The 24,480-nt window shown below is 35.8% G+C and overlaps 1 protein-coding gene and 2 long non-coding RNA genes across 14 annotated transcripts in view; 1 reads left to right on the forward strand and 2 right to left on the reverse strand.

The window, feature by feature from the left end:
- The window catches only part of COMMD10 (COMM domain containing 10), a 267,062-nt gene that overhangs the window by 5,900 nt on the left and 236,682 nt on the right, over positions 1-24,480 (forward strand). For 11 of the 12 annotated variants that reach the window (XM_082378465.1, XM_082378464.1, XM_082378459.1 and 8 more), the window contains exons 3-5: positions 5,109-5,219; positions 7,454-7,609; positions 22,929-23,039. In XM_082378465.1, the coding sequence (XP_082234591.1) occupies positions 5,109-5,219; positions 7,454-7,609; positions 22,929-23,039 (378 nt within the window). Of the gene's footprint in view, positions 1-5,108; positions 5,220-7,453; positions 7,610-22,928; positions 23,040-24,251; positions 24,468-24,480 lie in introns of those variants that run through there. The other variant, XM_082378468.1, reaches the window with a different exon arrangement.
- Positions 8,049-12,835, reverse strand: LOC309622575. Its single transcript, XR_014240992.1, has 2 exons — positions 12,413-12,835; positions 8,049-12,085 (listed from the first exon to the last, which is right to left on the reverse strand). It is a non-coding gene; the product is annotated as an uncharacterized lncRNA (long non-coding RNA).
- LOC309622584 overlaps positions 17,150-24,480 on the reverse strand; it is a 1,043,817-nt gene continuing 1,036,486 nt past the window's right edge. The window contains exon 2 of the long non-coding RNA XR_014241001.1: positions 17,150-17,504. This is a non-coding gene — a long non-coding RNA (uncharacterized lncRNA). The remainder of the gene's footprint in view (positions 17,505-24,480) is intronic.

Genomic DNA, 24,480 nt, shown 5'->3' on the forward strand with positions numbered 1-24,480 from the left:
AATGTCCTAGCGATGTGCAGCACAGTCCTGTTCAAAGAAGAATTGGCCTCACCTATGTGGACAAAAAAAGAAAAGAGTAGCTTATCCCTGAAAAATGCATTTATTTTGTACTTAATATAAGCTGGAGGGCTTCTTACAACTTAGTTTATTAGGTTAAAATGATATGTATACATTTTAAATTATGGCATATGCAGACTGCTAGTACCATGTGTTCTTCCATTGTGGTGTTGGTGTGTGTGTATGCCTGTGTATGTGAGTCAGAGCTTGGATTCCGGACCACAGGCCTCTCTTGTCTCTAAAGCCGTGCTCTGAGTTTTTAAAACCTAATTGCCTTCATAATTATTTAGATAGCATACTGTCTTCATAGAATAGAAGATCGGTATAACCTTCTGAGGAATGTGACCTGATTTCAACTGTATGTGGAATTAAGATGAGTTCACTCATCATGCATGTTAAGAAAATAAATTCTTCAAAAAAAGAAAAAGTTGGAAGGATGGATTTTTTGATTTGTTTTTTTTTGTGCCCTTAAAGTTCAAAATAGAGTGCGTAAGTGAAGTGTTTCAGTAACATTTTAAATTTCACAAATAGTTTATGAGGAAGTTTTTGTTTTAAGACGTTTAAACAACATGGACGAACTGAAATGCCCCCCTTGGCTAACTCTTCCCCCTTCCTCCATCTTAATTCTCTCCTGTGTGAGTTATCTATTGCTGAATTGCAAATTTCCCCCAAAGTTAGCAGATTAAACCAACAGTAAACATTTATTATCTCTCACGCTTCCTGTAAGTCAGGAATTTAGCAGTGGCTTGGCTGGGTGGTCCTGGCTTGGGGTTCTCATGAAATTGCTCTCAGATGTTGGGTGGGGCAGCTGGTACCTGAAGTTTTGACTGGGGTAGAGGATTTCCTTCTAACATGGCTAGATGGTGCCACCAGTTAGTTCCTTGTCTCATGGGCCTTTCCTCCTGACATGGAAGTTGTCTTCTTCCAGAATGAGCGGTCCAAGAGAGGGGGGTGCTGTCCTTTTTATGACCTAGGCTTGGATATCACATACCTTCACTTTTACTATATTCTACTGGTTAGAAGTAAGTCAGTAAGTCTGGCTCATATTCAGGGGAGAGGAAATTAGGCTCCATCTTTTGAACAGAGGAGTGTTAAAAGAATTTGCAGATATGATAAAACCAGCACATCTCCCAGAAGTAATCTTTGTTGTCGATTTGGTTTTCATCTTTCCAGGTCTTTTTTTCAAGTATTAATAAATACAGATGTGCAAACATATGTGCACGCATATATAAATAGAAATTTTTGGTTTTTATATAAATGTGTTCATAAGTGGCATTATACTGTTTACCTTTTTCACTTATCACTTGTATCAGAGATCTTTCCATGTCAAGCCATACAGCAGTTATTCTTTTTAAATACTGTTTTTCCTTTCTGCCTGTGTATATATGTTTATGGCATATGCTTTTTAAATATATAGAAAAAATAACATCCATTTTCCATTTAAAATTTAAGTTTCTTGGACACTTGCTCTCTAATTTTATAAACGTGGGCCTTAAATTTCTCCCATTGAGAGGGTAAAAACGAATATATCTCCTTTACTTTCTCTTCAACACCCAGATATGTGTGGGTTACTTTTGGTACCTAGGAAGAAGTTAACCTGCTGCTGTCTGGAAGCAAATAGAGTGACTTACATTTAATATTGATCTACCCAGGGTCGTTGTTGGAGCGAGATATTGACTATGGATTTGGAACTTTGTTTTATGGCTGTATTTTATTCTCCATTTGTTGTTCTGCTCACATATTTTAAGCACCACCTTATTTTAAGGGTGCATGTTTCATGTACCAGTGGATGGGGGGAGATACATGTTCCCTTGTCCCCCTTTACTCCAAACCACTTTATTAATATGATGCCCTTGAAGATCTTGAGAATATCCCTTTTCTTGCTCTTTTTTAAAAAGTCTTGGGACTTCCCTGGCGGTCCAGTGGTTAAGAGTCTGCCTTCCAATGCAGGGGAAGCGGGTTCGATCCCTGGTCGGGGAGCTAAGATCCCACATGCCTCGTGGCCAAAAAACCAAAACATAAAGCAGAAGCAGTATTGTAACAAATTCAGTAAAGACTTGAAAAATGGTCCACAGCAAAAAAAAAAAAAAAATCTTAAAAAAAAAAAGTCTCACTTTCTTGTACATACTGGGGACACTGAAGTTTATTTTTCTACGTGCTCAATCACTATTTTTATTTTGTCAAAATACCTCGTTTGGTGTATATTTAAAGGAATCAGATTGACAAACTTGGAAGTTAAATTGTACATATCCATTGAATTTAATGCAACATGTGGTTCATTGATTGTACATGGGTAATACTGTTACTCTCTTCCTCATATTGATAAAGTCTGGTACTGTAGGTCATTATTTCAAGAAGGTGTATGGTAGTCACAGAAATTCTAGAACTTTAAAATCAAAACATTGCTCTTGAGGTAAGTGATTGGCATTTTGGACAAATTGGGTTCATGCTTTTCTCAGTCATAAAACAGGTAGTAGATACTTGGAGTTCTGGTGACTAGCCTCCCCAAACCAAAAATATGCCAGCTTAGAGTTCTAATGCTGCTTCACTTGAGCAATTGTAAGGTTGTACCTCATCCTAAGCTGTTAAGGCATGGACTTCTGAAACTTCTCCATGTAGCTGTTGGGGAGAGGCAGCAACAGGGAAAGTTGTTTTTGGTATGTGTAGATAAAGTATTTTTATTTGAAAGCAGTTCTAATAGTGTATATTTTTCATACTTGAAAAACAGTTTTTAGATCAAGGAGATTGTTTTGGAAATGAAAGAAAGGAGACTAGCCAGAAGTTATACTCAGATGGCTAACTTCTTTCTTTCATATATTGCTTATAAAAGTAATGTGTGTAATGTGTAAGTTTTGGAAAATATTAAAATTATCAAAAAGACTTAATTTCTCACTTTATATATGCTCTTATAATAACCCGTACTTTTGCAAAACTCATTAGAAAGGGAAGTTATTTGAACAATTATTTGTTTTTAATTTGTCTTTCTAACTAGAGGATAGTACTCCTGAGGACATAAACTGTCTATGTAGCACATAATAAGTACTCAGCAAATATATATATGTGTGTGTGTATATATATATATATATTTATATAGAGATATATATATATTTTTTTGGACTTCTGCAGTATCAGTTGTGATTTCTCCTCTTTCATTTCATATTTTGTTTATTTGGGTCTTCTCTCTTTTCTTCTTGGTGAGCCTGGCCAGAGGTTTGTCAATTTTGTTTACCCTTTCAAAGAACCAGCTCTTGGTTTTATTGATTTTTTTTTCTATTGTTTTTTTAATCTTTATTTTATTTATTTCCTCTCTGACCTTTATTAGCTCCTTCCTTCTTCTGACTTCAGGTTTTGTTTGTTTTTCTTTTTCTAATTCTTTTAGGTGGTGGGTTAGATTGTTTGAGATTTTTTTTGTTCCTTAAAGAAGGCCTGTATCACTGTAAATTTCCCTCTAAGAATTGCTTTTGCTGCATCCCATAACCCATTGACTTTTTTTTAAATTAATTAATTAATTAATTAATTTTTGGCTGTGTTGGGTCTTCGTTTCTGTGCGAGGGCTTTCTGTAGTTGCGGCAAGTGGGGGCCACTCTTCATTGCGGTGCGCGGGCCTCTCACTATCGTGGCCTGTCTTGTTGCGGAGCACAGGCTCCGGACACGCAGGCTCAGTAGTTGTGGCTTACAGGCCTAGTTGCTCCACGGCATGTGGGATCTTCCCAGACCAGGGCTCGAACCCGTGTCCCCTGCATTAGCAGGCAAATTCTCAACCACTGCGCCACCAGGGAAGCCCAACCCATTGACTTTTAATAAAATAATCCTAAGGGTTAAACTAGTTGCCACCTCTCTATCTGATGGGAATCCTGGTGCTAGGTAATGGAGGATATAGATAAAGGTTCTCAAGGTTAACAGTTTTTATCTGTTTAATCCTTCCAGGGTAGGCTGGCTCCCTCTTATTAAATGCCTACAGGAGCTTAGGGTTAGGTAAGGTCATATACTGGCAGAGGTTTTGGGGTGAGTTGGGGGGAAGAAAGAGCTACCAAAGGAAAGAAGCCCCCAGGTATTTTCTATCTTAAAATGCTGTTCTCTTAAATGGAGATTTTGCTTTGGGCTCTTAGAAGAGTTGCTGGGACCCATTATAATTGGATAGTATTATTACAGAGAAGGTGTTCCCCCCCCCATGTTTTTTAATTTTCTTTCTTAATTTTTATTTTATACTGGAATATAGTTGATTATAATGTTGTGAGTAAAGATGGAAATTACTATTAATTATTGTTAACATTTTGGGGTTTTACCTTGTAGTATTGTTTTTTCTAAATGTCCTTTTTTTTTTAAAAATAAATTTATTTATTTTATTTATTTTTATTTTTGGCTGCACTGGGTCGTCATTGCTGCTCGCGGGCTTTCTCTAGTTGCAGTGAGTGGGGGCTACTCTTTGTTGTGGTGCACGGGCTTCTCATTGCGGTGACTTCTCTTGTTGCGGAGCATGGGCTCTAGGCACGCGGGTTTCCGTAGTTGTGGCACGTGGGCTCAGTAGTTGTGGCTCGCAGGCTCCAGAGCGCAGGCTCAGCAGCTGTGGTGCACAGGCCCAGCTGCTCCACGGCATGTGGGATCTACCCGGACCAGGGCTCGAACCCACGTCCACTGCATTGGCAGGCAGGCTCTCAGTCACTGTGCCACCAGGGAAGTCCTAAATGTCCATTTCTTAAAAAATATTTTTTTATACAGCAGGTTGTTTTTAGTTATCCATTTTATACATATTAGTGTATATGTTAAATGTCCATCGTTTATGTTATTTACCATTATTTTCCACCCCCTATAAATCATAGAATTGAAAATACTGGGGCTTTTTTAATGAAATTTATTTGGCAAGAGCCAGATAATGAACTGTACTATGATTTTAAGATATTGAAATTTACAGACACATCAGTTTCTTTCAAGGATGGATTTACTTTCTTTCTTTCAAGTTCTCATTGTCGTATGAATAAATGAATCTTCTGTTGAGTATCTGAGTTTTGAATACCTGAGTGTATGCTAATAGATTGCTTTCTGTGTTGTAGGCTGAGAATAGTTTCAGTGAAGAAGAGGAAGAAAAACTTCAAGCTGCATTTTCTCTGGAGAGACAAGATCTTCACCTAGTTCTTGAAACAATATCTTTTATTTTAGAACAGGTATTTTTATTGCCCCAAACTTCCTAACCATGGTTTGTTTACTACATGTTTGCATTGCTGTGATATCTATAACATTTTATCTTATTTTTCTCAAGTATACAGATGGAAGCTGTGAATATGTTTTATCAAAAAATTTTGATGTAGTAAAAATATTTTGAATGTGTGATTTTTTTTCCGTGGTATTGCGTTCTGCTAAAACAGTCTTAGTGTTGAGCAGCCTGAGTAAAGTATTTGACAGTATGAATCAAGACTTCATTGACTTGAGACAGTTAAAAAAGATTCAAATTTATTGTTACTTGGTATAATAATTTGGAAAAATGATTTGGAAAAATGAACACATTTTATTTAAGAAATTTAATAAATGATTTTGGAGGATTTATTTGACTAGGTTGATAAATAAAATATTTAGATAAGAAATATTTGTCAAAGGACCTTTTGTCATACTATTTCTTCCTACTGAGCTGTTCTTCTGCATCCCTTCTTTATATCTAAATTCAGTTCATTGTTTAAGTTCATTGTTCTGTTCAAATCACGTCTCCTCCCACTGCAGCCTTGACCCCTTATACTTGCAATCCTCCCCTTATTTGCGTTCCTTTTATGCTTGGCTCATCATGGTAGAGCTCATTGTTCATCTTTTCATTATTTCATGTATGTCAGTTGTGTCTCCTTCACTAGGTTTTGAATTTGTGTGGGGCCAGGATCACATTTTCTGTGCATCTTATGTAAGTGCAGCACATTGCTGGGCTAAAAATAAATTCTTTTTTTTAACATCTTTATTGGAGTGTAATTGCGTTATAATGTTGTGTTAGTTTCTGCTGTATAACAAAGTGAATCAGCTATATGTATACATATAACACCATATCCCCTCCCTCTTGCGTCTCCCTCCCACCTTCCCTATCCCACCTTTCTAGGTGGTCACAAAGCACCCAGCTGATCTCCCTGTGCTATGCGGCTGCTTCCCACTAGCTATTTTACATTTGGTAGTGTGTACTTGTCATTGCCACTCTCTCACTTCGTCCCAGCTTACCCTTCCCCCTCCCCGTGTCCTCAAGTCCATTCTCTATGTCTGCGTCTTTATTCCTGTCCTGCCCCTAGTTCATCAGAACCTTTTTTTTTTTTTTTAGATTCCATATATAAGTGTTAGCATACCGTATTTGTTTTTCTCTTTCTGACTTACTTCACTCTGTATGACAGACTCTAGGTCCATCCACCTCACTACAAATAACTCAATTTTGTTTCTTTTTATGGCTGAGTAATATTCCATTGTATATATGTGCCACATCTTCTTTCTCCATTCATCTGTCGATGGACACTTAGGTTGCTTCCATGTCCTGGCTACTGTAAATACAGCTGCAATGAACATTGTTGTGGTACATGACTCTGTTTGAATTATGGTTTTCTCAGGGTATATGCCCAGTAGTGGGACTGCTGGGTCATATGGTAGTTCTAGTTTTAGTTTTTTAAGGAACCTCCATACTGTTCTCCATAGTGGCTATAAAAATAGATTCTTAATAAATTCCTGTTGTTTGTTTATTTCACAGTAAACAATACTGTAGCTTCCTGGGCATTCTAGTGAATACATACCATTAGGAAGACAAGCTGCTGGGCATCTACTACATGCAGCCTTATACAGATTACAGATCATAAAGATGATTATGGTTCCTATCCTTGGTGAACCTTCAGTAGAAGAAAAGGATAACTGAACAGGGCAGAGCAGCCTGGGGTTTATGAGAAAGTTTTTTCAGAATAATGTAAAAAACAACAGGTATCACCGTGAAAAAAGTTTTCAATTTTTTATTATATATTACCTAGAAAGTTGGTAGATGAACGTGGTTTTGAGAAAGTGTTTCTTGGAAAAATTTTGATAGTTGGGAAACAAAACCACTGTGTACTTATTTGAAATAATGAAGTGAAATAAGGAAATGAACTTTTAATTAGGATACCATTTACATAGCCAAAGCAAAGAAATTTTTCTGTTAAGTGGATTTAGTATTACTTAAACTACAGGCAAAAATGAAGCAGTTTAGCTTGAATAATTTAGGCCATTTAATTCTGAATCTTCCAGCCCTTGGTTGAGTATATTATTATTTGTAAAATAATAAAAAAGTCTCTGCAACAGAAATATGAAATTTTTAAAATTTAAATCATTTAAAATAATGTTGTATTTGATTACAGTTCAAGGTCTCTGTATGAACATTTGGGATATATGTAATTTTTTTTTTCCTCTTTAATAGGCAGTATATTACAATGTGAAGCCAGCAGCTTTGCAGCAGCAGTTAGAGAACATTCATCTTAGACAAGACAAAGCAGAAGCATTTGTCAATGCTTGGTCTTCTATGGGTCAAGAAACAATTGAAAAATTCAGGCAGAGGATTCTTGCACCCCACAAGGTATAGGATATACTACTCAAAAGATATTTTTCAATATGTATGTATGGCATAAATTATTATATCTGAAAAGCTCTGCTCTCTTCTATTTTCTGGAAATATTTGTGATTGGTGTTATTTTGCATTTTCAGCAGCATTATATGAGTGTTCCAGTAGTTCCAAATCCTTGTCAACACTTGGTATTGTCAGTTGTTTGTATTAAAGCTATTCTGTTAGGTTTTGTAATGATATCTTGTGTTTTTAATTTACATTTCCCTAATAACAGATTATGATGATTATCTTTTTATGTACTTACTTGCCATCCATATGTCTCCTTTGGTGAAGTGTCTGTTCAGATCTTTTGTCTAACTGTATTTCCACACTGTGACAGATAAAGAATTATAGTAATATAAATATAAAGGACAATTACAAGTGTAAATCCCAGCATATAGAAATGCATGGGTTTTGTTTTTGTTTTTGTTTTTGTTTTTTGGTTGTTACAATTTGTAGAAGGTGTTTGTTTTCTTTCTGTTGAGTTTTGTGAATCTTTGAGTCCTTTGTCAGATATGTGATTTGCAGATATTTTCTCTTAGTCTGTAGCTTTCCGTTTTAGTTTCTAACAGTGTCTTTTGCAAAGTAAAACCTTTAAAATCTGATCAAGTTTGATTTATCATTTTTTTCTTTTATTGATACTGCCTTTGGTTTTGTATCTTAAGAATTTGTAGCTTAATGCAATGTCACAAACTTTTGTTTACTTCTAAGTGTTTTATAGTTTGTGTTTTACATTTAAGTCTAACATCCAGTTTGGGTTAATTTTATATAAGCCATGAGGTACAGGTCCAAGTTCTTTTTTTTTTTCTGATATGGACGTTCATTTGTTTCAGCATAATTATTGATAACATCCTTTTGTTATTGAATTGCCTTAGCCCCTTTGTCAAAAATCGTTTCACATATTTGTGTATCTCTTTCTGGACTCTCTTTTTGGTTTCATTTATCTATTTGTCTATCTTTATGCCAATATCATGCTGCTTTAATTACTGTAGCTTTGTAGTAAGTCTTAAAATCAAGTATTGTTAATCTCCTGACTTTGTTCTTTTTAATAATTGTTTTAGCTATTCTAGTTTCTTTACCTTTTAATACAAATTTGAAAACCAGGTTTTTTAATATCTGCAAAAAATCCTCTGGAATTTTATTGAGATTTTGTTTAATTTATAGTTCACATTGTAGAGAAATGACTTCTTAACAGTATTGAGTATATCTCCATTTATTTAGGTCTTGTTTGATTTCTTATATCAGTGTTTTTCATTTTTCAGCATATTTTGTTAGATTTGAACACTCTTAACCTAAGTTTTTTTTTTTGTAGTTGTTGTAAATGGTACTGGTTTTAAAATTTTGGTTTCTAGTTGTTTATTGCTAGTATATAGAAATACAATTGATTTTTATATGTTGATACTGTATTCAAGACCTTGGTAAACTCACTAATTAGTTATAGCAGTTTTTTTGGTGGTTTTCCTTGTGATTTTCTTTGTAGAAAGTCAGATTGTTCATGAATATAGAGATAGTTTTATTTCTTCCTTTTCAGTTTGTTCAGCTTTTGTTTCTCCTGCCTTACTGTACTGACTAGGACTTCTAATATGATGTTGAATAAGATTGGTAAGTTTGAACATCATGCTTTGTTCCCAGTTTTAGAGAGGAAGCATTCAGTCTCTCATCATTAAGTAAGATGCTAGGGACTTCCCTGGTGGTCCAGTGGTTAAGACTCCTCGCTTCCACGGCAGGGGCACAGATTCAATCCCTGGTCAGGGAGCTAAGATCCTGCATGCTGCGTGGTATGGCAAAAAAAATAAAAAAGAGAGTAGGATGGTGGTTACCAGGGGCTGGGGCTGGGGTAGGGAAATGGAGGCAATGTTGTTCAAAGAATACAAATTTCCACTTATAAGATGAATAAATTCTGGGGATCTAATGTATAAAATAGAAACAAAAAGATGCTAGCTGTGGGTTTCCAGAAAATGCCCCTGTATTGTTTTCATTTCTCTCTTTTTTTTTAAGCTCTACATTCTAAGAGCTCTCAAGTGTCCTCCACACCACAGCTTCATTTTTCATTTTAATTTCTGCTTTTTCCTGTAACCTGTACAGATTTTAAGTTTTCCATTTTTTTATCCCTAAAATTTTTTTAACCATCGTCATTTAAAAAGAAAAAATCTCCACTTGCCTTTGACTATTTGCCTATTTTTTATATTTATATAATTTTCTTCTGTTTTTTTTTCTTGCATTTATATAAGTACAGTATACTTGTATAGTTAAAAATATTTCTTTTTTCACCTCTAATAGTAAGTCATTTTTTATTGTTTTCTGGATGATAGTTTGTTGCTTTTTTAAAAGTAATATTTCTGGGGCTTCCCTGGTGGCGCAGTGGTTAAGAGTCCGCCTGCCAATGCAGGGGACACGGGTTCAAGCCCTGGTCTGGGAGGATCCCACATGCCGTGGAGCATCTAGGCCCATGCACCACAGCTACTGAGCCTGTGCTCTAGAGCCTGCGAGCCACAACTACTGAGCCTACACGCCACAACTACTGAAGCCCGTGTGCCTAGAGCCCGTGCTCCGCAACAAGAGAAGCTACCGCAATGAGAAGCCCGTGCACTGAACGAAGAGTAGTCCCCACTCGCCACAACTAGAGAAAACCCGTGCATCGCGGTGAGGACCCAACGCAGCCAAAAAAAAAAAAAAAAGTAATATTTCTTCCTTATGTTGTATTACATTAACTTCTGTTTAAGAAGTAGTTTGATCAGTTGTCATATAAAATATGCAAAAAAAGTAGTTGGATATGATTAATTGGTCCCTACAACATTGGTCCCTTAAGAATGTAGGAAATTATCTTTTGCCAATATAGAGTATATGAGAGGGTAGCTAATACATTTTTTAATACCTTAAATGCTAATTAAGATCATATAATAATAGCAAACATTTCTTGTGTTTACGGTGGGCCAAAAACTCTACTAAGTGCATTATATCTTGTAAAATCCATTAATAGTTCTAGTTTATATGTAAAATTAAACTGAGGCTTAGAGAGATTAAATAATTGGTCCATGGTCACGCGGATATATAAGTGGTAGAGTTGGGATTTGACAAAGTAGTTACACTCCTAAGCCACTGTGCTATACTACCACCTAAATGTTAGCAGCAAAATTTTTCTGTGTCAGGCATTATGCAGGGTGGTTTACATAGTTTGTGTGTGTGTGTATGTATACGTGTGTGTGTGTTTTATATCTTTGAAAAAGAAATGAAACTTTCGAAAGTGTACCTTTACCGTGTTAACCCAAGTGGTCCATGGTGAAGGTGAGGTGGGAATCAGATTGGGCTCGCTCTCTCGCTCTTTTTTTTTTTTCAATTTTATTTATTTATTTTTGGCTGCATTGGGTCTTCGTTGCTACGTGCAGGCTTTCTCTAGTTGTGGTGAATGGGGGCTACTCTTCACTGCAGTGTGTGGGCTTCTCATTGCTGTGGCTTCTCATTGCAGAGCACGGGATCTAGGTGCGTGGGCTTCAGTAGTTGTAGCACGCAGGCTCAGTAGTTGTGGCACATGGGCTCTAGAGCGCAGGCTCAGTAGTTGTGGCACACGGGCTTTAGTTGCTCCACGGCATGTGGGATCTTCCCAGACCAGGGCTCGAACCCGTGTCCCCTGCATTGGCAGGCGGATTCTCAACCGCTGCACCACCAGGGAAGTCCGAGATTGGTCTCTCTCTTAATTAAGCCTTGTTCCTTTTATGTCATGGTACCTCTGGCAGCTATAATGTTATCTTCCTTTTTTGCCCTGATGACTGTTAAAGATATGGTGACTAAAATAGCTGTGGATGAAAACAGAGCATGTCATTTAAATTGTAACGAAAATATATGACAGTGATTTATCATATAATGAACAAAAGTTGTATTTGCAGTGACTGTTTTACAGTCATTTAGAGGTTCATGTAAACTGTGTGGTGCTTGCAGTGGAACATCTGTGTAAGTAATTCTGAATTCAAAGAGAGCCAGATTCAATTAAATAACAAGTTAAAAAATCAAAAGGAACTTATTTTTAATTCAGTTTTTAAAAACACCTCTTTTCATCTTCTATTACTTCAATCTAATAAGTGAGAGGCAGATTGAAAATTGATTGGATAGCTTTTTACAGGATGTGATTGAAGGGATTTAAAAATTTTATCCCGTCTCACTTTTTTTTTTTTTAAATACACTTTATCTTAACCTCTTTGGACACTGAAATGTTACCACTGCTTATTAGAATTGGTAGTCTTCCCTCTTTTATCAGTGTTGACTATGTTAGCAGTGTCCTTCTAACAGGGTTTTCTGTTTGAGTTTTGTTAAAATGCCTGTGTGGTTACAACATTTATTAAATTATGAATACCCTTTCAGACAGAACTTGAATACTGTGTTTAATTTTACTCCTAAAATTCTGGTTAGAGTTCCTTTATGTATATTCCTGCTCTACAAAATGTAAAAACTGGGCTTCCCTGGTGGCGCAGTGGTTGAGAATCTGCCTGCTAATGCAGGGGACACGGGTTCGAGCCCTGGTCTGGGAAGATCCCACATGCCACGGAGCAACTGGGCCCGTGAGCCACAACTACTGAGCCTGCGCGTCTGGAGCCTGTGCCCCGCAACGGGAGGGGCCGCGATAGTGAAAGGCCCGCGCACCGCGATGAAGAGCGGTCCCCGCACCGCGATGAAGAGTGGCCCCCACTTGCCGCAACTAGAGAAAGCCCTCGCACGAACCGAAGACCCAGCACAGCCAAAAATAAATAAAAAAAAAAAAAAAAAAAAAATGTAAAAACTTACATGTTAAATATTACTGACATATTGATACATCTCTTTTTCTGAGACCTTAAGGAAGAGAATTGTGTTTTTTTATATGATATTTTTTCTAAAATATTTTTACATTTGAAGCTCACCCTATTCCTCAGTAACAGGTATGATTATGAGAAATATATGTAAGGCTTATCTTTAGCACTCTGAGTCGCCTGCTCTTTAAAGGCTACTGATTCCTTTTCTTAAAATGCACTTGTATGTTTGTTAGGGAGATTTTAAAGATAAATGTGACAGTTGTATTTGTTTTGAATGCTCAAAATGTGTGTATTGTGATTTCGTCCTGTTAAGAGTGTTCTTAATTTTACCAGTTACATAGCAAATTTATTATTTCATTATGTAGTGAAAATTCATCATGTCTCATATGTTCGTGAGAAACCTGCATTTAAAAATGGACGGCTAACGTTCTTAAGATAATAATGTTCCTAAACAGTCTTTTTAAAAAATCCTCTTTAAGCCATTATAATAAGATTTACTTTAGTGTTAAGTGTAACAACTAATTGTTTGCTTCATTAATTGTTAAATATCTGTCTTTTATATGTAATATAAGAAATTTAGATTTGACATTTTTAAAACTTAGTGTATTCTTCTGTTTTATTATTTTCTCTTATATTCTTATTTCATTTCTTTTGGAATTCTAAGGATGGATGAATGGCTTTATTATAAAGAGAACAGAAAAAGCACACTTCATATAGCTAAATCTAAATACGTAACTATGAATACATACCTGAGTGCTTTTCCAAGATTTAAACGCTTCTTAACATTATCATCTGCATTTATAGGAGAGGTATTTTGTTATAATTATATCCATATACAAGTCTAATTTCTGCCTCATTTGTTACGTTAGTTGTTGGCATGTTAAGAATCAAGTGAAAGCCATAGTTTTTGCATGTGCTGGAATTGACTGAATGTAAATGTTTGTGAGGTTTAAATGCTGCTATATTCATTAACTCTTTTTTTATTGAAATATAATTTACCTGAAGAAAATGCAGAGATTTTAAGTGTGTTCAGTTTGATGAATTTCAGAAATTATATATACCCATTTAATCATTCTCCTTAACAAAATAGAGAAAATTTTCATTACCTGAAAAGTGCCCAGTTTTAATTCCCTCCCACTTCATACTCAGATTTCCATCACTGTAGGTTGTTTTTTGTCTGTTCTTAGACTGAATATAAATGAACTCAAATAAATGTGTCTGTCTACTGTCTCTCAACACAATGTTTTTTGGGATTCATTCATGTTGTTACTTGTGTCAGCAATTCTTTTGTTGCTGAGTATTATTTCCTTGTATGAAAATAACACAATTTGTTTATCTGTACTCCTCTTGATAGACTTTTGGGTTGTTTCCAGTTTCTGGCTATTATGAATAAGACTGCTATTGACATTTGTGTACAAGTCTTTTTGTGGACATATGTTTTTATTTCCCTTGAGTAAATGTCTAGCAATGGGATTGCTGACCCCTTAAGCCAAATCTGAGGCTTTGTATTTGAGTTTTAGTCAGTCCGTGCTGCACGGTTTGGGAAAAAGTCATATAAATGTAAAAAGTCATAGAATTGTGCATCTGTCACCTTGTGTGGTTCCCTTCTTTTATGAATCTGTCACCTTGTGTGGATCCCTTCCCTTTAACTTCTTTCTGCTTTTAGTCATTCTCCAATGCCTTCAAATCACTGTTTTTAAAATATTTTGTTTAGAAGTTATACTTTTTATTTGCAAGGGAAGTTGATGTGATATAAACTCCTTCCTACCATTATCAGATTAGGAACTCTAAAACCGCTTCTTTTAAATTGTAAGTCTTATTCTGTCCCAGCTCTGCTCCAGATCCACCAAAGTCTTTCCGTGTTGTTTAATTCTTTCTTTCTTTCTTTCTTTCTTTGTTTATTTTTGGCTGTGTTGGGTCTTCGTTTCTGTGCGAGGGCTTTCTCTAGTTGCGGCGAGCAGGGGCCACTCTTCATCGCGGTGCACGGGCCTCTCACTATCACGGCCTCTCTTGTTGTGGAGCACAGGCTCCAGACGCACAGGCTCAGTAGTTGTGGCTCACGGGCCCAGTTGCTCCGCGGCATGTGGGATCTTCCCAGACCAGGGCTCGAACCCGTGTCCCCTGCATTGGCAGGCAGATTCTCAACCACTGCGCCACCAGGGAAGCCCCTTCCGTGTTGTTTATAATGGAAGTCAAAGTTCTTACAGTTGCCTTTAAGACCCTACATGATCAGTGACCCCTTTTGATCCACTATCTTGTTGACCTCCACCTGGCTCACTTTGGATAATTCTATTCTCTTTACCTCAGAAGCTCTTGGTTGTTCATGTGGTTGGTTGGCTTCCTTATCTTTTTCAGCTCTTTGCGCAAATATCACACGTATCAGTGAGCCTTGCCGTAATCATCATAGTGAAAAGTGCTTCCACCTGTATGGTACATTCTTACTTCATTTTTTTCTATAATACTTATTATTCTTATCTGGCTCTCTATATATTCTACGTGTTCATTTTTTTTAATTGTCTGTCTCTACTACTAAACTATAAACTCCACAAGGGTAGGAATTTTTGTCTGTTTTGTTCACTACTGTATTTTCACTACTTTACATGGCCCTTGGTAGATAGTGGGTTCTCAAAAAATAGTTGTTGATTAAATAAATGCACAGTATCCCTGCTTTACTAATTGTGCTATTTTGAGGTTCAGTTTATAAGGTTTTCTTATAAAGAGGGATATTTGTGTTCATTGGTGGAGGAAAGAAAAGTAAAGAGAGGAAGGTATGGATTATATTTTGTATTTCCTAGTGTTCTTTTGTGTTTTCGTTTTGGTTGTACTTTAAGCCTTTTGTGGTTCATTTATTTCACGACTCTTGAGTTTTGCTGGAATACTAGATTCAGTCATTTACATTTTTCCTCTTTAAAAGTGGGAATATGTATAATAAGAATTGCTTTAGTTTGAAATGGAAATTCTCCAGGGAAAAAAGGTGATGTCATTAGCTGTTGATGCAGCAATCAATTTAAAGAACTTTAGATCTAAGAGACCTTTAATCAGTCTAATTTGAAATAGAAATGTATTCTCTGCTTTATAAATAATTGACTAAAACCAGACCATTAACAAATTAAATAAAGATTTTACTAATGCCAAAGAACTGTGCTGTTAGCAAAATTACTCTTACGTCATAGTCGTCAAAGATGTGCACTTGCTAAATAGAATTGATGTACTTTTTCAGAGTGTTGCCAACTGTGAGAGCATTGGTTGAATGACATTTCGGTGTCCTCAAACTTGTACTATGGTCTTCATATATTCATGGTATGCAGAGGTGGCAAGCAGTCTGAAGGATGATTCATTGATGTTTTCCCTCATCACTTTATAACTTGGATATGAAGACCAATTAGGTATTTTGGCCAAACCTGTGGGTCAAGGAGTATAATTTTAAGTTTCATGCCACCCTGGCAGTGACACTAGGTTGACTTTTGTGGCATCTAAACTTGAGGGTATAGGTTAGAGAGTATCCCTAAGTTGTGATATTTGTAATAAAGCATTTATACCTCTTGTAATGTGGATACTGTATTGCATAATAGTCATCTCCAAGATCCTGACCTTGTCTTCGTATACTTACAGATGTCACAGTATAGAATTCTTTCTCTGGGAGGCAAGTAGTAGTGTGGCTTGTTCCTTTGAGACTTACTGCCTCCTGTTCTTGCCCATGACTAGAGGATGGCAAAGAGGTTGAAGATGTTCTCTCATCGCACCTATACATTCCTCTGTTACAGCCTTTAATATATTGTATCTTTTAAAAAATAGCATTATTAAATTATCATTTACATAGTGTAATCTGTATCCTTTTAATTGCACTGTTTGGTGAATTTTGATAGCGTTGTATCTGTGAGATCATGGTCATAATCAAAATACAGAGCATTTTCATCGTGCTAAAAAGTTTCCTCATGCCCCCTGGCAGTTCTTTCCTCCCTAAACCCTGGCTGCAGGAAACCACTGATCTGCTTTGTGTCACTATAGATTGTGTTTAGTAGCATTTTATATAAATGGAATCATACACATGTACTTTCCTCTGGCTTCTTCCACTGAGTATGATTTTGAGGTTCATCCATGTTGTTTAATTGTTTTTTATTGTGGGTTGGTATTCTTTTTTATTGCGGGGTGGTATTCTATCATACGGATGTGTCACAGTTTGTTTATCCATTCACTTGTTGATGGATAGTGGGGCTCTTTCCAGCTTTGGGCAATTTTGAATAAATCTGTTAGCATTCATGTACACATCTTTTTATGGACATATATTTTCATTTCTCTTGAGTAACTTCTTAGGGGTGGATTGACTGGGTTGTAGGGTCAGTGTATATTTAACTATATGAGAAACTGCCAAACAGTTTTCCAAAGTGGTTATACTATTTTACCTTCCAACCAGCAGTTTCTTCATATCCTGGCCAACACTTGGTGCTGCCATTCTTTAAAGTTTTAGCCGTTCTAATGGGTATAAGGATGTTGAACATAAGGATTTTGAATATCTTTTTATGTGTTTATTGGCCATTTGTTTATCTTCTTTTGTGAATTATCTGTTCCAATCTTCGCCCTTTTTGTATAGATTTCATTTTCTTTTTAAATTTATTTTTCTTTTAACATCTTTATTGGAATATAATTGCTTTACAGTGGGGTAGATTTCATTTTCTTATTGTGATAAGAATTCTTTATATAGTTTGGGTACAAGTCCTTTGTCAGGTATATGTATTGTGAATATTTTATTAGTCCGTGGCTTGCCTTTTTCTTTTTTTTTTTTTTTTAAAGAAATTCACGTTCTTTTATTTATTTATTTATGACTGTGTTGAGTCTTCGCCTCTGTGCGAGGGCTTTCTCTAGTTGCGGCAAGTGGGGACCACTCTTCATCGCGGTGTGCGGGCCTCTCACCATCGCGGCCTCTCTTGCTGCGGAGCACAGGCTCCAGACGCGCAGGCTCAGCAATTGTGGCTCACGGGCCCAGCTGCTCCGCGGCATGTGGGATCCTCCCAGACCAGGGCTCGAACCCGTGTCCCCTGCACCGGCAGGCAGACTCCCAACCACTGCGCCACCAGGGAAGCCCTTGCCTTTTTCTTAATGGTGACTTTTAAAGAAGAGAATTTTTTATTTTGATGAAATCTAGTTTATAATTGTTTTCTTTTATGGTTCATACTTTTATGGCTCTCTCTAAAATCTTTGCCTATCCTAAGATCACAAAGATTTCCTTTTATGTTTTCTTCTGGAAGTTTGATGGTTTTAGCACTTACATTTAGGTCTGTGATCCATTTTGAGTTCATTTTTGTGTTTGGTGTTAGGTAGAGGTTGTTTTTTATTTTGTTACCATGTACATATCTAGTTGTTCCAGCATCAATTTACCTTGGTACCTTCGTTAGAAGTCAATTGATGGGTCTTTATGTCTATCCTTTGCCAATGCCACATTGTCTTTATTGCTGTAGTTTTATATTCTTCAAGTTAGGTAATATAGCTCCTCCAACTCTTTAAAAAAATTGGTTTGACACTTTTAGGTCATTTGCCTTTCCATTTAAATTTTAGAATCAACTTGTCAGTTTCTGTTAAAAAATTCCTGCTGGGGATTTAATTAGATTGTCCTAAATTCTATAGATCATTTTTGGAAGAACTGACATCTTAATAATATTGAATCTTTAAATTCTAGAGCATGGTATATCTCTCCATTTATTGATATCTTCTTTAATTTATTCCAGTAATGTTTGTAGTTTTTCCAGTGACCAGGATTTGCACAAATTTTGTTATCCTTATGCTATAGACTGAATGTTTGTGTCTCTTCAAGATTTGTATGTTGAAACCTCACCCCCATGGTGATGATATTAGGAGGTAGGACCTTTAGGGGGTGATTAGGTAATAAGGAAAAAACCCTAATGAATGGGATTAGTGCCCTTATAAAGAGGCCATAGAGAACTCCCTTGCCTCCTTCTGCCACGTGAGGATACAAGAAGTCTGCAGTCGGAAAGAGGGCCCTCACTCAACCTTGCTGGCACCCTTATCTCAGACTTCCAGTCTCCACAACTGTGAGAAATAAATGTTGTTATTATTAAGCTGTGCAGTCTGTGGTATTTTGTCTTAGTGGCCTGAACAGACTAAGACTGTGTATTTGCATGATTTTGGTTGCTACTATAAATGGAATTACATTTTTAATATTTTCCAATTGTTTGTTTCCAGTATATTGAAAACTATTGATGTTTCATATTAATCTTTTGCCATAACTTTCTTAAAATTGGCCATTAGTTTTAGTAGCTTTTTTTGCAGTTACTTAGGATTTTCTATATATGTGTTATATCAAAATTACTTTTGTATATGTTTGTCTTCATCGCTAGACTTGAAGCTCTTGGGACAGAGGTTGTAAGTTTATTGATTTCTATGTCCCCAGCATCTATGATGGTATAAAAGTCAGGTCCATGCTCTTCTGGTTTTTCTCCTTTCTGGCTGCTTCTTTTAGTCAGTCATATTTGCTACTTTCTTCTCATTTCCATAACCTCTAAATTTTGTATTGTGCCAAGAGTCAGTCCCTGATCCTCTTCTTTTTCTTTTCTACTTCCCTGGCAATCACATCTAGGCTTCTGGGTTTAAAAACTATTTTCTAATAAAACATTTTTTCTCTAGCCTACTTGATAGTTTCATTGGATATAGAATAGGCATCTCAAGCTTAACATTAAAAAAATAAACTGATCTTTGGATCATTCCTCTTGAAACTGTTCCTGTAGTTTTCTCATCTCAGTTAATGGTAAACTTGTTTTTGTTTGTTTGTTTGTTTTTGTTTTTTTCATTTGCAGAGGCCAGTCTTTATATCATTGTGCCATTATTATTTAAAAATGGGTAGAAGACTAGGATGAAAGTCTGATTCTACTGATAAGAAGTGTAGGTTTCATCAGCATACAACTTGTGGTATTTACGTAAAGATGGGAATCATTAGTGTCCTGAAAGCAACAGGCTTTTTCTCAAATTATATGCTTGTTGAGTTAAGGCTGATATCTACTGTATATAATAGTTAAGAAAACCACATATATAAAATGCCGGAAATTGAAGATTTTTCTTAGTGCCAAGGTATTATTTTTAGCCATTTAGGACTGGAATTTATTATTTTTTGAGTTTTAGATATTCCTCTAGTTAGGACAAAAGTAGGGAACCACTTGCATTCCTTCTGTTAAATTACTTGGTAATTTAATCACCATTTATAATTTTATTATATTTGCAGATTTGTTCTAAGTCCCAAACAAATAGCTTTTTTAGAATCTGATTTTGTAAATTGGGCACTGCCAGCTTAAAAATGGGGAATAAAATTTGGCATCTCCCGGAGGGCATCCAAATGACAGCCTGTTGAAATTTTTGCTGATTTGATTAATGAACCTATTTGAGCAGATTATAAATACCTTCTTCATTTCTTCTACAGCATTTTCTTTCCAAAGGAAAAAGGTGAAAATTTGAGGTATAATTATCAGTGCCTCTATTGTTCACTGGTACATAGAATGTTTCCAATTCATTCATTCACTGTTCATTTCAAATCGAACTTTCTCCACTTAAATTTAGTATCCATTGATGATTTTTACTTGCATCAATTTCTGTAACTTTTGATTTTGATATAATTTCAAACTTAGAGAAAAGTGGGAATAATAGCATAAGGAATCTTCATATAGTCTTTACTCCTATTCACCAGTTGTTTACATTTTTCATATTTAATCTCTAGAATGGGGATAATAAGAGTACCTATCTCAAGGAGTGTTGGTATTGTCTCCTAGTTTCACTGTAAATATTTTGTTAGTTTTGTTTTTCTTACTACTCTGTGTAACTGTAAAGTATTTTTAAAAATAATTCTAGTTATCCTATATTCCCTCTTCATTTAAGTTTTCTGAATACTGATCTTTTTCTGTGAAATTTTATGTGTGGGTGTGTGTATGTGCGTATACCTACATATGGGTTTAGCGATTTTTTATTTTTAATTTTTATATTACTCTTTCATGTGGGCATGGGACAAATATTTTTAAATCACAAAATTCAATAGAAGAGGCTCTAGAATTTAAGAACATCAACCAACGAACTCTTTTTAGTTATGATGGTTTTAAAAATTTACCTTTCCTTGTATTTTTTGATTTGTTTCAATTCAACAGATAGATATAGAGTGCCAACTATATTTAAAAGATACTATTAAAAAAAGAGGGCTTCCCTGGTGGTGCAGTGGTTGAGAATCTGCCTGCTAATGCAGGGGACACGGGTTCGAGCCCTGGTCTGGGAAGATCCCACATGCCGCGGAGCAACTGGGCCCGTGAGCCACAGCTACTGAGCCCGCGTGTCTGGAGCCTGTGCTCCGCAACGGGAGAGGCCGCGATAGTGAGAGGCCCGCGCACCGCGATGAAGAGTGGCCCCCGCTTGCCGCAACTAGAGAAAGCCCTCGCACGAAACGAAGACCCAACACAGCTAAAAATAAATAAGTAAATAAATAAATAAATAAATAAAGTAGCTATTAAAAAAAAAAATACTGTAGGAAACATTAGGCGACCCAAATGCCTTATATTTATAATGCTTTGTAGTTTCCAAAACAATTTGAATATGCATTTTCTTATTTGATATTACCAATAACTCAGAAAAGTAGATAATTCACGTAGATTTATTTCCATTTTTTATGAGGAAATTGAGACCTTGAAAGATTGTGACTTAACTATCAGGGTCACCTAGCTAGTGAGTGACAGCGTAAGCATGAACTAAAGCATAAGCTTTAAGTTAGTGATCTCAATTCTCCCATTCCACCTCTGTGCAGTGACTGAGCATACATTAATTTATGCAGAGGTCTGACCTAGTGGGACCATATTTTAATTTATTCACTTAATATTTATCTTTGTCATTTATCTTAAGTACTTAAAGGACAGGGATAGGATTAGTTAAATGAGATCAAAACAGTGTCTTACATGTCCATACAAATACCTAGAGGGTGCTTTTCAATTAAGACGGTGATGTGTGTCAAAATGCTTGGATATATGAGAGTAGTTATGACATGTTCTTTCCTGTTATATTGGAGGGTCTACTGCATGTGACTGTTGAAAAAGTAGTGGGCTGCTATTAGAGACTATGTTACTACTGCAATCAGTGTTAAAGATCAGTACATTACGCATCCTTACTTAACATGTACCATTAAATTGATTTTTTTACTTGTGGTATTATGGATTATGTCTTTGCAACATCTTCCCCCTTTTTACCCATAACCTCTAAAAGGTTCAGTGCCAGAAAGTACAGAATTGTATCTTTATTTTCTCATCACATCCTCTCTCGAATAGATAATACTTTCATTGCTCTCTTTCCAGTTTGGCTTTGAGTCACTGCTGTGATTCTAGCTGTTGAACAGTCTTTCAAGTTAGCAATTAGTATTCCAGTTAAGTAAAAATTGTTGTGAGGCTGCCATTCTTACCAGTGTAGCTAAGGTAGTTTTACTAAATCAATTACTAGAGTCATGTTGTCAGAGGTATATGACAATTACATGTCACAAAACTTCCCTAAATATTGATACTTTAGATTTATTGGAAATTAGATTTAAAACTTCATAGTTTTGAGGTTGGAGAAACCAATAATCTGTCCTGTTCAGTAAAGCCACATTTATGCTGCTTAATATTTTGAAACTTAAGCTGTTTTAGTCTGTCTTTACTGTTTTTGCCTTCCTGATTCAATTTTGCTGTTGTTAATTAATAAATTCAAAGAAAGTATTCTAATTAGTTTCTGTCATAACTGGGAACCATAGTAAGTTAGAATACTTTGGAAAGCATGATAACACCTGCTCACTAGTAGATATCAATTCTTTGCCTGGCTCTATTCCAGTCTCACTAACTGTGTCTAAATGTGTGAACCTCTTACCATCTGGGCACTTCAATTTCCCTTTAAAAAAAAAAAAAAGTTCTACCGTGTTCTACTTACTGCAAAGAGTTTTGAAAGATAATAGGAGGTCATTAAAGTACTTATCACCAGTATATGCTATTTACTGGTTAAAATTTATAGCTATTTAAAAAACATTGGCTTTAAAATATACTGGTTTTTGTTTTTGTTTTTTTTGGCTGCACCGCATGGCTTGTGGGATCCTAGTTCCCTGACCAGGGAGGGATCAACCTGGCCCTCGGCAGTGAGAGCGCGGAGTCCTAACCACTGGACGGCCAGGGAATTCCCTAAAATATACTGTTTTAAAAGAGTAATTTACTATTTATAAACCATTGACTCCTTTAGTGTAGTTCATCGCTTAGTCTCAGAACTTTTATTTTTAGAACAGAGTGTATTTAAAGACCAGTTTTACTGTTGAATTTGACAGGCATGGCACGTGGCCAATCTAATGAGCCCAAAGGGAGAGTGTACAGAGTGTGCAGGTTAAAGGAGCCCTGGAACTGACTTTCCACAAAGTCCAGGCTCTCCATGTTCATTCCTGCCGATTGGAGATTTGCTTAAAGTTGACTGTTTTCTTCCTTCTGTACCATCTGATTCCAATCTGTGCTTGTCTTTTGTAGCTGGAGACGGTTGGATGGCAGCTTAACCTTCAGATGGCTCACTCTGCCCAAGCAAAACTAAAATCTCCTCAAGCTGTGTTACAGCTAGGAGTGAGCAATGAGGATTCGAAGGTAAGAAAGGGTATCCCATTGAAAGGATGTATTTTGTTTACTAGGTCTTGTACTTTATTGTTAGCAAGGTCTTTGTTCTCTGAATTGAAGATTTAAACATAATTTAATTAAAATTAAAGAAAGATTCACAAAATGACAGATCTTTGTGACAAGTTTTGATGTCAGATTTACATATCACTTTGTTATTTATTTGAAAAAACAGGTTGTCTTACAAGGTACTTTTCTTGCAAGAATATGTTATAATGTCTTCTTTTAAATTCTGCAAGGGAAAAAATTGGTAGTAGTCATATAAAATTATGATTTTAATGTTTTAGATAATTGTGGATGTTTCTGGGTGTTTTGTGTTTTAAGCTGCATACATATGGCAAAGGGAATAATGTTGTCCAGCCAATGCCTGAAATATGAAGGTGACCTGAGTTCTGTTTGTGTATGTATAGTATGTCTGTGTGTGTATTTAAATCTCAGCTATTACAAAATAGAATTTTGGATTAGTTTTAAACTGCATGGTGATTTCTTCTTTAGTATTAATGTAAGAAAACTTGAACATGTTTTCAAAGGTCAAAGAGTTGCTATGGAATAGTTTTTACTACAGCATATTGAGAAATGTGTATTTCAGTTGTCATTGAATGCTATTTTTATATATTTTTTACTACAATTGAGTATCTTTAAGAGAGAGAGAGACGGGGGAGTGACTTTTTTTCCTTAAATAAATGAGACTGTCTCATTTTAAGACAAATGAAATAGAGGTGAGAATGAGGTAGGAAGATCTGAAGGAGAAGAGATTACTGTGGCTGTATGTGATCAGAGAAGAATGGAAGAAATGTTATTATTTATAATGGGCATTGAAGGATGTGTATATTATTACTTCTTTGTTAGCACTTTCACTGTTTATTATGTCTTGTACATTTCTGTCTTCCATAAGAACTGGCATCAGTGCCTAGCTCAGGTTACATGTCTACAGAATTTTAGGCAATTGAATTGGATCTTAACATATATAATTTATTAATTTATTACAGTGTTTGCAAAGAATCATTTCATTTCACACATTTTCAACAGAAAAGAACATAAACTTAATGGTTAAGTGTCGAATTGACTGGTATATTATATATGCTCTGCAATTTAGTAGTGGTCTAACCTTGGGCAAGTTACTTAATCTTTATGAGTGTCAGTTTCTTCATCTGTAAAACAGGAATAATATTATCTGTCTCACAGGGCTTTTATGAAGATCAAATACTCAGTGTATGTAAAGTACATGATGCTTTATAAATGCTGGCTGCTGCCATCTTCATCATCATCAATAAAAGTTTTCTTGGGCTAATGAATAAATAAATCTCTTTGTTTTAAACCAAAGCTGCCACTAACTTTATTTCTTGATGAAATTAACCTTTTCCCTTTTCTTTCATTCTTTCTCCCTTTAATTTTTGATCATATTTTTCATATG

This window comes from Balaenoptera borealis, assembly GCF_965194805.1.
Source record: "Balaenoptera borealis genome assembly, chromosome: 2".
Classification (NCBI taxonomy): domain Eukaryota; kingdom Metazoa; phylum Chordata; class Mammalia; order Artiodactyla; family Balaenopteridae; genus Balaenoptera; species Balaenoptera borealis.